The 14,143-nt window shown below is 37.6% G+C and overlaps 1 protein-coding gene across 1 annotated transcript; it reads left to right on the top strand.

The window, feature by feature from the left end:
- The first annotated feature begins 2,725 nt into the window (after positions 1–2,725).
- On the top strand, positions 2,726–11,020 carry LOC120108746. Its single transcript, XM_039122455.1, has 7 exons — positions 2,726–2,782; positions 2,912–2,946; positions 3,096–3,143; positions 5,814–5,867; positions 6,170–6,226; positions 9,177–9,962; positions 10,743–11,020. The coding sequence occupies exons 3-7, from the start codon at positions 3,129–3,131 to the stop codon at positions 10,803–10,805; spliced, it is 975 nt and encodes a 324-aa protein (XP_038978383.1). The 5' UTR covers positions 2,726–2,782; positions 2,912–2,946; positions 3,096–3,128; the 3' UTR covers positions 10,806–11,020.
- The last annotated feature ends 3,123 nt before the right edge of the window (positions 11,021–14,143 follow it).

Genomic DNA, 14,143 nt, shown 5'->3' with positions numbered 1-14,143 from the left:
CATAGGACGGCTCCAGAGTGGTGTGCTACGAATGAGGCGACTCAGTCTGCTGCACTGTTCGCCTCACGAAAGACATGCGTGGCTCGGAAGGAGTCCACCTCCCCCACCAGATAGCAGATATCATAGACAAGAGGGTGCAGATCTGGCCGCGGCTCTTTAGCAGCGATTGAGTGAGCAGCTCTGGAAGGTCTGCTGCTCCGCAGACAGCCGAGCAGCAACGATCGTTCGATGGGGGGAGGAGAAAAAGAGACACTGTGGGATCTTTTCCCCAGGTCGGCTTCTAGTTCTCTTACTCAAGATTTGTTGGTCTTCTCTTTCTTCTCCTTCAACTTGTTGTTGGTCTCCCGGGTGGATAATGGCCGCGATGGTGTGCTTCTTGTTATCTTGTTCTCTTTGTTTGTTTATGTTTCTTCTCTTTTGCTTTTCTTCTTCTTCTTTGTTTCGCAAACTGGGAGAGCGGCATTGCTTTTGGGTTCCATGCAAAGAGGCTGTGATGATTCTTGGATGAGGGTTTTGCTACATTTTGAGAGGAAAGCAACTATTCTCTTGATGGTGAGGCAATCTTGGATGGTCTGCTGCTGTTGTTCTGCAGGCAACCGTTTGCAGCCGTTTTGATTTATTAGTTGCAGATCAATTGGTGAATCTGAGTCTCCTTCTCCATCTTCCCCTTCTTTGCTTTCCAGTTGCTGGGATATTTTTTTCAATATTCCTTTTTAAGGGTTTCTTGAATTTCTGAGAGATTTAAAGTAGATTTTGGTGGAGAGCGTAGGAAGTGGGGAGATCTTGGTAAAAGTCTCTCTATCCCTCTCTCCCTTTTCTTCAGTATATCTTCAAAAGTTTTGAACTTGGTTAAGATAATGCCTTTTGTCTAAGTTGCACATGATAATGTACTTGCTTGAGTTTCTATTGTCCGTCAGCCTTTGTAGTTTAGGTAATTATGGATAGCCACTCTCTTTGCCAACTATTCCTTTTAACCACAAATTTTATGTTGATTATACACTCTGCATTCTGCTTTATTCATGGTAAATCTACTTCATCAGTTTTTGTGGCTCGGTCCATGCAAAGAGGCTGTGATGATTCTTGGATGAGGGTTTTGCTACATTTTAAGAGGAAAGCAACTATTCTCTTGATGGTGAGGCAATCTTGGATGGTCTGCTGCTGTTGTTCTGCAGGCAACCGTTTGCAGCCGTTTTGATTTATTAGTTGCAGATCAATTGGTGAATCTGAGTCTCCTTCTCCATCTTCCCCTTCTTTGCTTTCCGGTTGCTGGGATTATTGTTTTCAATATTCCTTTTTAAGGGTTTCTTGAATTTCTGAGAGATTTAACCACAAATTTTATGTTGATTATACACTCTGCATTCCGCTTTATTCATGGTAAATCTACTTCATCAGTTTTTGTGGCTCGGTCCTTCAAAACTGCATCATCCTAGAACTTTACCAAGCTCATAAAAATTGTTCAAGTTTATTCTTGTCTCTGTTGTTGTCTTAATTATCTATTTATCTTCTGAGCTATTGTTGGACGGTCCGGTCCGGTACGTACCGGCCGGTACCGGTACCGTACCGGCCGGTATGCGGTAGTTTCAAAAACCACAGCGCGCGGCGCTGTGGTTCTAAAAAAAAAAAATCGTACCGGTGCGAACCGGCCGGTTCGCACCGGTACGAGGCCGGTACCGGCCGGTACGGGCTCCGAACCGGCCGGTACGCATCCGTACCGGCCGGTTCGGATAAAAAATCGGAAAATACCGGTTTTTTATCCGTTCCGGTACCGGTCTAGGACTGGACCGGTACGGCATTCCATGGTTGGATCCCTATGCTGCAGCAAAAGTCCGAACCTTTTGGGCAATGATGACAGCATCCTTACTCATTCCGGTGATAGCCTTCAAATAAACTATTACAACTCATGGTCATCTCATCTTATAGGGGCTAGATTCGTGATTTTCTGTGGAAATTGTCTTCGATAAATCCTAACCATTGATGTCTCTTTAGCAAGCATATTTGATTGGTGGAACAGCATGCTCAAGTCGAAAAACTGTTCGATTGCAGTATTTCTTGAAGTTTGTAAGTATATTTTGATTTATTTGCCAACAATTTATCAGAGTATTACTTTTATTGCTTAAGGCTGTGATTTCTTGAATCAGATTAACTTTTTGGTCTGTTATTGACGTTGAACAAGCATCAATAGTGCTGGACACCAATTTTTAGACTAGTATACTAGATTAAATTATCCATTTGTTGCTGACCTGTTCTGACCAGATCTTGATTTGAAAGCATTGGTAGGTTGTGAGTTGAGAGGGTACCCTCTGAGTCATATTCGGATTTGCAGTAAACCTTATTTATTTATTGCAGTAGACCTGTTTATCTAATGCCGCAGATTATGTTAACTTTTCATGTAAGACATAAGGTTCAAAATGGTACTTATAATGGTTCCAAGAATTAGGAGCATGGGCGGGCATACAATGTGATGGATAATCGCCTTCTCAAAGAGCTGGTTCTTATATGTTGGTAAACAAGGCTCAGCCTTCCACCTCTCCTTTCTCCTAGCTTTCTACTTGAGAGAGGAGGTGAGCATCTATAGTGATTTCTCAGTTACCTTTCAAGCATTGTTCCTTCTCCTTTTCTTCTTCGCTTTTTTGTGTACGGATTTATTTTTGTATGAATATTCATGCAACAAGGGTGACTTCTAAAAATTGTTCTTCTCTTCTTTGCATGCCATCTTCTCTAGCAATAGGCGAGACATATGTGGAAGGTCTGCTACATTGCTGGCACCTGAGCTGCATTCATTGTAAGTTGGAGAGGTCATCACCATCGGAGAAGAGGCGCGGGGATCTTCTCCTCTTTTTTGTGTGCATGTATATTAATGAGATGATGGGCAAGTTGTGAAATTACTCTTCTTCTCTTCTTTGCGTGTCAGCTTCTCTAGCAATAGGCGAGGAACTTCTGGAAGTGGTGAATTTGAGCCTCTTCTTCCTTTTCCTTTTTTGCCTTTCAATTTCTTGTTTTTTGAAGATTATATTTTTGTAAGACTTCTTTAATTACATAACTGTAATTAAATTTCTTTTGATGTGTTTTTTCGGTTGTTCCTGAAGAATTCATAGGATTTGGAGGCTCATGATAGTTTCAAGATAAAGATGGTATCGATAAAGGTACGATTTTGACTTCGAGAACCCAAATTCTCAAAGTTTGTATTTTGCTTGTCAAAAATCAGGAGTTGTTTGCTCAATACTCAAATGTGTCACATTTTTACATTTTCTCCTTCCCAAAATCCCGACCATAAATACATGGGCTCTTTTACATGAACTACCAGTTTATGTGTGAATCTTATTGTGCTTTTTTTTTCTGCAATTCTTTTACGTCTCTTGTTATAAAGTTATCTGAAATGCCTGCTTCACCATTGGATAACTTTTTCTCCCATTTGTTGCGATTGGCTAATTAAGTTAATATGTTTTTTCATTTTTATTTCTGCTCTCATTTAATTTGGGAAGCTGTGGTGTTTTTCTAACATTTACATCCTTGTTTTCTATAAATCATGACAGTGGCAGCTCTACTTTTGCTCCCATTTTTATGTGCTGTGTATGTTGCTTAATATTTTATTTGACAAATGTGGTTGGTTCTCTTAGTACACTTTCAAATAGTATCATATGCAGTTCCCATGAGATAATGACATGATCTTCTGAAAATGCATTTGCATAATCTCAGAACCGAACTATTAGACTAATCCCTGTATAGCTCCTATGCCTTTTTATATTAGATCAAGTTCAGAACCAGAAGAATTTCTCTTTGTTTTGTCTGCTGGCCATCAGTTATGGTTATATCCTTGTGACATACTGTGTGGTAATTCCAATCCTTCAATCATTTAATCATTTTTTGTTAACCTTGTTGGTTACATTGATCTGCATGACTTTCCATTGGCTTGGAAAACATTTCTGCATGTTGTTCTGGATACTTTACCATTTCTTTTTCAACCTCTCTTTCTCTTTAATTTTCATGATTTCATGCCTGAGCATGTTTGTTAATGTATTACGTGCGGGCGGGGCTTGGTGCAATGGTAAGGTTGCTCCATTTGACCTGTGCATCATGTATTCGAAACACCTCAGATGCTAAGTGGCAGAAACCTTGGGGATGCCTTTTTTTGTTTTCTTGAATGTATTATGTATCATAAAGGTAAGGCTTGTGATATGTCGGGATGATTATATTCTATTAAGTTGTGAATGATTGTTTTATGATTATTATTTTTTAGGATGTAGTCTTATCTTCTAAAGTTCAAATGGACCAACAATTAGCATATCTGGTTGACTCGGTGATTTATTTTTCGAACTGAGGTTGGCTCGTTACAAAGCCAAATATTGTGTATTCTAGGTAAATTGTCTGTTTTGGTTTCTTAGGACTCACTTCTCGTAGGCTAAACATGATTCCTTTTTTGGCTTCCAAAAAGGCTCCATTTATTTTTATACAAGAATTGACTTGTGTCTGGCCTGTAGTGGATATAGCTTTGTGTTCTTTATTATTGGAAGCCATTCTTTTCTTTTCTTTTTCTTTTTTCTAACATTTTTTAATATTTTTTTCTTTTTTTAATAAAAAACGTTGTCTTCTTGCACCTTCCATGCTAGACCTAATGATTTCTATTGAACACAGATAATTCCTTGACCTGTACGTGGTTTGACGGCCATACTCTTTCTGGTTCCCTTTAGATGAGATGAAGTTTCTTGATTCCACCTAGTTTGAGACTAAGTTTGTTTAATTTATTTACATAAATAGTACACTTGTATTGCGTTCAGATGATAATGTACTTGCTTGAGTTTCTATTGTCCGCCGGCCTTTGTAGTTTAGGTAATTATGGATAGCCACTCTCTTTGCCAGCTATCCCTTTTTAACCACAACTTTTATGTTGATTATACACTTTGCATTCCGCTTTATTCATGGTAAATCTACTTCATCAGTTTTTGTGGCTCGGACCTTCAAACTGCATCATCCTAGAATTTTACCAAACTCATAAAAACTGTTCAAGTATATTCGTGTCTGCTGTTGTCTTACTTATCTATTTATCTTCTGAGCTATTGCTGACCCTATGCAGCAGCTAAAGTCCGAACCTTTTGGGTGATGATGACATCTTTACTCCTTTCTTTGATAGCCTTTAAATGAAATATTACAGCTCCTAGTCATCATATCTTATAGGGGCTTGATTCGTGATTTTCTGTGGAAGCTGTCCTCGATAAATCCTAACCATTGATGTCTCTTTAGCAAGCATATCTGATTGGTGGAACAGCGTGCTCAGGTCGAAAAATTTTCTGATCGCATTATTTCTTGAAGTATATAAGTATATTTTGATTTATTTGCCAACAATTTGTCATAGTATTACTTTTATTGCTTTAGGCTGTGATTTCTTGAATCAAATTAGCTTTTTGGTCTATTATTGACGTTCAACAAGCATCAATAGTCTTGGACACCAATTTTTGGACTGGTATACTAGATTAAATTATCCATGTGTTGCTGACCTGTTCTGGCCAGATCTTGATTTGAAAGCATTGGTAGCTTGCGGGTTGGGAGGGAACCCTCTTGGTTCACGTATCCAAAAGCTCCAAAAAAATTTGGAACCGGTACAGGCCGATACGGTTAGCCGGTTCGGGCCGGTACGGGTTTTTAACACCGAACCAGACCGTTCGGAGCCAGTATCGGTTCGGTACGGGCTGAACCGGCCGGTACAGCATTCCTTGCTTTTTTGTTTGTATGGATGCATTTTTGCAGGAATATTGATGCAACAAGGGTTGACTTCTAAATTTGTTCTCTTCTTTGCATGCCACCTTCTCTGGCAATAGGCGAGGCATTTTTGGAAGGTCTACTACACTGCTGACAACCAATCTGCATTCATTGTAAGTTGGAGAGGTCATCACCCGAGGAGAGGAGCGGGGATCTTCTCCTCTTTTTTGTGTGTATGTATGTATATTGATGAGATGATGGGTGACTTGTAAAATTGCTCTTTTCTTCTTTGCGTGTCAGCTTCTCTAGCAATTGGCGGGGAACATCTGGAAGTGGCGAATTTGAGCCTCTTTTTCCTTTTCCCATTTTGCCTTCTAATTTCTTGTTTTTTGAAGATTATATTTTTTTAAGGCATCTTTAATTACAAAACTGTAATTAAATTTCTTCTGATGTGTTTTTTCTGCTGTTCCTGAAGAATTCATATGATTTGGAGGCTGATGATAGTTTCGAGATAAAGATGGTATCAATAAAGGTACGATTTTGACTTCGAGAACCGACATTCTCAAAGTTCGTGTTTTGCTTGTCAGAAATCAGGAGTTGTTTGCTCAATACTAGAATGTGTCGCATATTTACATTTTCTCCTTCACAAAATCCCGACCATAAATAGATGGGCTTTTTTACATGAACTTCCAGTTTGTGTGAATCTTATTGTGCTATTTTTTTCTGCAATTCTTTTATGTCTCTTGTTATTAAGTTAGCTGAAATGCCTGCTTCACCATTGGATAACTTTTCTCCTAATTGTTGCGATTGGCTAATTAATTTAATTTGTTTTTTCATTTTTATTTCTGCTCTCATTTAATTTGGGATGCTCTGGTGTTTTTCTGACATTTACATCTTTGTTTTCCGATCGCAGTATTTCTTGAAATATGTAAGTATATTTTGATTTATTTGCCAACAATTTGTCATAGTATTACTTTTATGCCTTTTCGAAGGGGATTTTTTCTTTCTGGGTTTGTTTTTGATCCCAAAATGGATGATTTGTTGCCCCTAGCCAAGGTTCGGGAGCTAGATTTTATGTTTTTCTTTCTATTGGATTCGATTTTCTGCCAAAGATTTGGTTTTGGAATCTCTATCTTGATTGCCCATCAAAGATGGAACCTTTATCTTGATCTCTTTAAATTTTTCATTGTCTTTTTTTTTTAATTATTATTTAGCTGAATTCTTTATTTCTTATTTGCTTTGTTATTTCTCTCTCTCCAGCGCGCGCGCGTCTCATGCCAGGTATTTAGAGTCACTTATCTAACGTTGGAGTTTGGATTTTATAATATCATGGAAGAGCTGCTTTGATAAATTTTTTTTTCCTGATTTTAGTTTCTATTTATTGAGAGTCGAAATTTGGCACTAGTTAAACATCTGCTTGAGTTGTGAAAAACAAAAAGATCTGAATTTGGGTTTTGAAGATTGAAGAATAGGTGGCAATATTCAGAAGCCAGGATTTTTTTTTTCTCAATTGTTTAGCTTGTCCAAGAATGTTCTGACCTCGTAAAAGTAGATATGATATGTTTTCAGCTTATGTTTTAACTATGACTGCCGTGAGTGTTGGACTAACTTTAATTTACTATCTTAGCTCGTTTACAAAACTTAATTTATTTGGATTGTTTAATGATTACAGCAGTCTTTTGTTAAGTATGTCGCATCTGAAAAGGTCCCCAAGGAATTTAAATCATTCCTTTACTGTTCTCCTTGAGGCTTGGAAGAAAAATTTGCTCCATGGCTTTTTATTTAGTCTGTATTAAGTTATTTGATTTTTCATTTTTCCCATCAATTTCCTATGCCTATCAGAGCATCATAATTTTACTGTTGTTAATTCTTTTTTTATCATGTAAAGGATTTCAACCAATTTTTACAAGACAATTATAAATGTGATATAAAATTTTGCCCCAAAGTCAAACCTATGGAAAAAACATTAATTTTTCTTGGATTAAAGTTGGAACACTACCTTGCTTTTGACCCAGCCTATTTCAGATATTGTTTTCTTGTTTTGGATGAAGACTTTCTTAAATGCAATTAAAGAAGTTGAATTTTATGTAAACCTAAATTGATTACACTCTCATCTGCTTGTGGTCAAGAAGTTTTCAACCCCATGCTATTAGCACAATGGTCATTGAAAATATATTTATAATTTTCTTGATGAATAGAGTATTTTTAAAAATCTAGCAAAGTTTGCAAGTACTTTACAAATCACTGTGACAAGATTTTGCTGTACTCTTCCCTTTTACATACTCAAATTTCAGGAGATTCGTTATTTTTCCTACTTTACTCGCAACTTTATCTCATGTTATTACATTTCCTCTATCATCGTTATCCCATATTTTGACATTGTTACCGTGACAATCTAAACTAGAATATGATTCTCAGTGTTTTGACTTTTACGCTATCAAGGTTAAGGACTAAAACTGTCGTTCTTTTTCCTAATGTAGGTATCTGCCCTTGCTTATACTTTTGTAGAATGGGAGGCACCATCAACTGACTGCTTTTGCCTCCATAATATTGTGTAATAATTGTAAAGTAACTGGTTGACATGAAATGGCGACCAGTGTTGGTCAGACTTATTATGGATGGTCACAGGAGGAGTTATCTGATCGAGATGATTCTCAAGTAATTTTTTTCTAATCTCTTTGGGTTGTTCACCATCATAATTATTTGTCTAAAAAAATCTTTAATGCTCCTTTAGAGTGCTAAACTAACAGCAATTCATTCTTACATGTATCAAACCATCTATTTTTTGCTCTTTAACCCTTTTTTAATGACATTATTCAGGTTACATAAATGCTAACTACAATGATACGATATTTATCTATTGCTAGTTTCATTTTGCATTTCAGATTTTTTAATATATGATCTTACATGTAATATATTGTATCAAATTCTACACTATATTTGCAACAGAATGGTACGAGTTCTTTTATTCTCTGCTGTGGTCTTATTGGTTCTATTTTGCTTGTTTTCCTCTCCTTGCAGTTTCATTGCTGTTTTTGAAGTATATACAGTTGGGATGATATAAACTCCTTACATCTGCTTATTAAGTTAGATTGCTATGCAAAAGGTCTATAATGAATATAATTTTCCTATTCTGTTGTTATTGGGTGGCTAAATGGGTGCTTGAGCTTTATTAAGTACCTGAGTTTCATTTCTCTGTATTTCCTGATGTGACCTACTTTGTTATTCTTCTCCTATATTGAATTCTGAACTCATGATACATTACCTTTCAGCTGTGTTGGTATATTAATTTTCCCCTTTTTGTTTCTTACATTTTCTGTTGATTTATATGGATATTATATTGAGTTTGATACAAAGTTAGCAGAGAATATAGCATGTGATACAAAGAAGCCAATGAAAGATAATTGGGGTGCTGTAATTATTTAAATATATTGTTTTCTTTCATTTATGTAGAGTATTAATATTGTTAATGTGGTTTGCAGGAAGCTTCGGTCTCGCAAATGCTTGATCATGGTTCTATATCCTTTGGAAGATTTGCAGCTGAGTCATTGTCATGGGAGAAAAGGTCAGTGTTTACTCACGACAGACGCCAGGAGGAACTGGACAAGTTTAGTGGCTTAGTTGCCGAAAAGAAAGCATACTTTGAAGAATACTACAGAAGGCTTCGAGCTTTAAAGGCCTTGGAACAGAACCAGCAAACTGAGCTCACATTGGATTATGGTGGTGATGGTAGTAATTCTAGCCAAACTGGAGAAGATGATGAAACAGCTCTGCAGCATGGAAGTCTTAGAGATGGGGCAGCAGAAACTATTGATGCCCCTTCTACAGAAACTGAAAATGAACTAAACTTCAAGCAGGATACGAAGTGCAGTCAAGCTCTTCAAACTAGACCGCTGTATCCAGGATCCACAACATCAAATATAGACTCGCTGAGAAGAAGCATGGAAAAAATTGAGCCAGAGAAAAACTTTAACCATGCTGTGATGCAAGACCTGGACAGAGAATCCTTGTCGTCATTAAGTAGAAGCATAGAAGAGATTGAACAGAATGATATCAGTAGTGTTGATGACAGAGAGATTCTGAGGGAACAGGAGAGTCCAGGGTCTAATGTTGAATCTGGGCCTCCTACCAACAGGTCTGTGTCAGACGTGACAAATTCTAGAACCGGAGTCTCACAGCATGCACCTGGTCACAACTTGATACCATACAAAACCAAACTGGCTGTTGAGAAACCTCCAGACTGTAAATCAGTTCCTGAAGTGAAGAAGGTATGGCAAACTTGGGATGTTTTCTTGCATGTGTATAAAAACTACTTGTTACTTTGAATAAGCTAGTTTGTTTTTCTTCAGTGACCAAATGAAATCAAGACTGGGAAAGGAACTGGAAATGTTTGTTTCGCTATGCTGCAGCAAATCCAACTTCCCAGTCAGATATGATGTCCAAATTTGTTTTAAAAATACGGCGTGCTAGGGACATACTTGGGCAATAGCTCATTTAGGAGGAAAATCTTGACCACCATGGGTCACCCAGTCCACAAAATTGATTCAGATAGGATTTTGGGTGCAGTAGTTCGTGCACATTTTCTAAATGCAATATCTCCTTTTCCACCATTCAGCTCAGAGCTAAAGCAGAGCCGGCTTGTTACTGACCGTCTCCACAGAATCCCAGCATGATTTATTGATCAGAAATTGTTTCTTCCTTTCATCCCTTTAACCTTCCAATCAGATATAACTTATTTTTATATTAGTTATCTAACCAAGGGTATATATCATGGCCATCACCCACAATTCAGAGAAGCATAAAAAAAGAGAAGTTGATGTACTCCATACGGTGGATTTTGATATGCCAAATATTACCTATTCTTCAGTTTATTCTTAATAGTAAATACAGACTTACTGTATATGCTAAGTATTGTTTGTTCCTACTAGCGTACTGAATATATTCAGTCAAGAGAATAGTGTAAGCCTAATTCTGTTATACCATGAGATTGATCCTTAACATTCTAGGAAAATGCTTCCTTTAAAACAATATCGTTTTGGTTGTGACAGGCAAGAAACACCACGATGGCAATGACTTGTCTGAAGATGCAAAGCCTCAGGTGTTCCCATTAAAAGGAATCAATCATCAGATAGCTGCAATCATGCATAATGCAGTGTGTCAGCAGCTGCCTGCTGTGTGCGGTTAACTAGTTATAATACCTGTTTTCTCTCCTAGTTAAAATGGCTGCTGCTGTCAAGTGGTACATATCTGTAGTCTGTGTAACTTGCTGTATCATATATGCCATAAAAGGCTGTAATTTAGATCTTGTATTGCTTTGGAGCGTTGATCCCATCGGGTTACTCTCGCACGCGTTGCGACGATTGCAGTGGAAACACACGTGCGGGGTTGTTCATCACATGAACATTCCAGGAAGGGTAGAATTCAAAAAAATTCTGAGTTCACAAACTCAGAAAATTATGAATTAAAAAAAAGAGATTAAAATTAAAACTTGATTAATTTAATTCTATAATAAAGAATTGTAAGGATTCTATTTTACCTTTGAGCGGGTAGATCTTTACCGCTATCTGATGATCGAAGGATTAAACCGTACAAGTGTCCAACCTTTATAGGTATCCACACAAGGTACACCGTACAAGTGTCCAACCTTTATAGGTATCCACACAAGGTACAGATCGTTTCAAGCATCTTGATTTCATCGGAGTGCTGACTTTCTTATAGAAGATTCTCTTTTGAAGGTTGAAACTTTTTTAAGCAATTAACTTTTGATTGCTTCCAAGAGGAGGAAGAAGGAAGAAGAAAAAGAAACATTTTCTCTTTTTCTTGGAAGGAGGAAGAAGAAAAGGACTTCCTTGCGGCTAAAGAAGAGGAAGAGAAGGCTGAATTCAATAATCTCTAATGCATATTTAGCCCTCACGCCCCCCTCCTCTTTATGTAAGCATCTCATGTCTAGCTTAAAGAAGGAAAAGGATTTGGAGAAATTCTTTCTTGATTCACCCCTTCCAATCCTTTACTTAAAAGAGGTTGGAGAGAACCAAGGAGAGGCAACATGGCCTCTCCTTGTGCCGTGTGGAAGGCCAAAAAAGGAAGGAGGGGTGGGGCGTGATGCAATCAAGAGGTTCTTGGCGTGATTCAAGGAGGGGTGGATGCCCCTCCTTTGTTTCACCCGAGGAAGAAAAGGAGGGGGAGTTCCTTCCTTTTATGCTTTAGATTTTCTAATTCAATTAGGAATTATATGGTTCCTCTTGATTAATTGAATCCTAATCTAATTAGGACCCAATATGTCCTCCAATTTGATTCATGTAAATCCTAATCCAATTAGGATCCAAATTGGATTTATGAATTAAGTTCCTTATCAAATAAGGAGTTCTAATTAATTAGGACTTTCCATCCTTATCTAATAAGGTTAAGCCTAATTGATTTAGTCCAATTGAAATCCTCCTTCTTTAACTCACTAACTCTTAGTGGGTTAAACCAATTATCAATCAAATTGACAATCAAGATATATTGCAATTCTAAATCGCAATCCAACCGTCGGAATGATCAAAATCTCTTATATGTGTGACCCCATAGGTTCTATTCTGTCTGATAGTGAGATATATTGTGATCTCCATCATAATATTATTGAAACTCCTTTCAATTGGTTGAAATAATTTCAACTCTTTTCTTCAGAATTTACTGATCATCAAGTGAATGCCTTCGAGTCTCACAATCCACCAGTGATACCTAGCAGCATGTAGTGACAATCCAGTAAAACGGAATAGATGAACTTCTAGGTGCAGTTAGCGTATGATATAGTCCTTCTATCATGGATCCCGACAAGATGGAGGTCATGGATAACTCCTCAAACCCCATCATCTGTCATATGTCAAAATTTATTTGACTTAAGTTCGAGATTAGAAAACTCCTTTTCCAAAATGTCTTAGCCAAGGTTTTTCGAACTCAGACTCATAAATCACATAGGATCTCTCTTAGTCTATCAAGATCGATAGATCCCATCTAGATGCAATCCTAATTCGACAGTGAACCTACTGCAGCCAATCTGCACCACAAGGATCCTAATGGATAGGGCCCGTGTTTATGTGCTCGTCAAACTACAGCGACCTCACTGTGAATAGCTATGGCATCGCAGGTCTAAGTACCAATCATACAACTGCAGCATCAAGTAAATCACTGACATCCAAGTGACTTCTTGTTTTGGTCACGCTCAGTACACTTATTCTCTAACAAGCACTTGCACAATCATTTCAGTGTCCCCACACTGTGGACTCAAGACTCGTCCATTAAAAAATATGATATGTGCACTAATCTCATCGAATCGATCACCGTCCTTCGTAATGATCCATCGATCAAGAGTAATTCAGAAATTAATCAACAATGGCACATGCTTTAAATTCTCAACTCTTGAGAATATATGTCATTATCTTATTAATTCTTTGGACAATTCATGGACGGATAATAACATGAATGAAAAAAATATCCAATTTTATTAATTAATAAAAAGATCAAGTACAAATTTATGTCTCAGAATATATACAATTTTTCTGCCAAATTAGCTTCTAGGGCATACTTCTAATAGATCCTGCAGCTAGAAGTGTCATTGGATATTTAAAGATGGTGTATATACATCAAAGAGAAAGGAATGAACTTAGATATATGAGCATGATAGATCATCAAACATCTCTTTCTAATTTTGATTGATGTGGTGATCATGTAATTTGGAATGTATAGTAGGTCAGTGGATTCCTTTGGGCCTTGATATGCATGTTAATGGTTCCTTTTGCCCTGTTGCTTCAGCAGCTCAACCGAAAAAAAAAAAAAAAGCTGGCTAGAGGCTGTTGTCTTCCAGCAATAAATCCACCTCATATTTATGAGGAGAAAGGGCTGTGGTATCTACCAACCACTTGCTCATGCAATTCCCCACAAGGAGCAGAGTAGGAGAAATCTGAGGTGACTAGATGATAGCTCGTCAATGCTACAGGGCCACCCTCAAGAGAAAGAAATCCATAGAAATCCTACCGATAGAAGGGTTGGACACAAGGGACAAACTGAAGGAGCAGCGAGGAGAACTAGCCGAAGAGTTGGCGCAGGTTCCCTTAAAGAAATATAAGCCTGACCAAACTGTTTGGATCAGCTCCAACTTGAGTGAAGAAAATCGAGGTAAAGTAATCAATTTCTCTATGCCAATGCGGATGACTTCACCTAGTCGGCCCAACAACATGCTGGGTTTAAGCTCCAAGGTGTTGGTTCACAGGCTCAATGTGGACCCAACTCATCGACTTGTGTAATAAAAGAAGAAAAACTTCATCGTAGAAAAACAACAAGTCATCGACCAAAAAGTTGACAAACTCTTGGAGAATAGTTTTGTTCACGAGGTGAACTATTCTGATTGGTCAGCCAATATTGTACTTGTGAATAAAACTAACAAAAAATGACAAGTTTGCATCGACTA

This window comes from Phoenix dactylifera, unplaced genomic scaffold (assembly GCF_009389715.1).
Source record: "Phoenix dactylifera cultivar Barhee BC4 unplaced genomic scaffold, palm_55x_up_171113_PBpolish2nd_filt_p 001526F, whole genome shotgun sequence".
NCBI lineage: Eukaryota > Viridiplantae > Streptophyta > Magnoliopsida > Arecales > Arecaceae > Phoenix > Phoenix dactylifera.
Note: the sequence above shows the minus strand (reverse complement) of the source record. Positions and strands in the feature narration are given on the sequence as shown.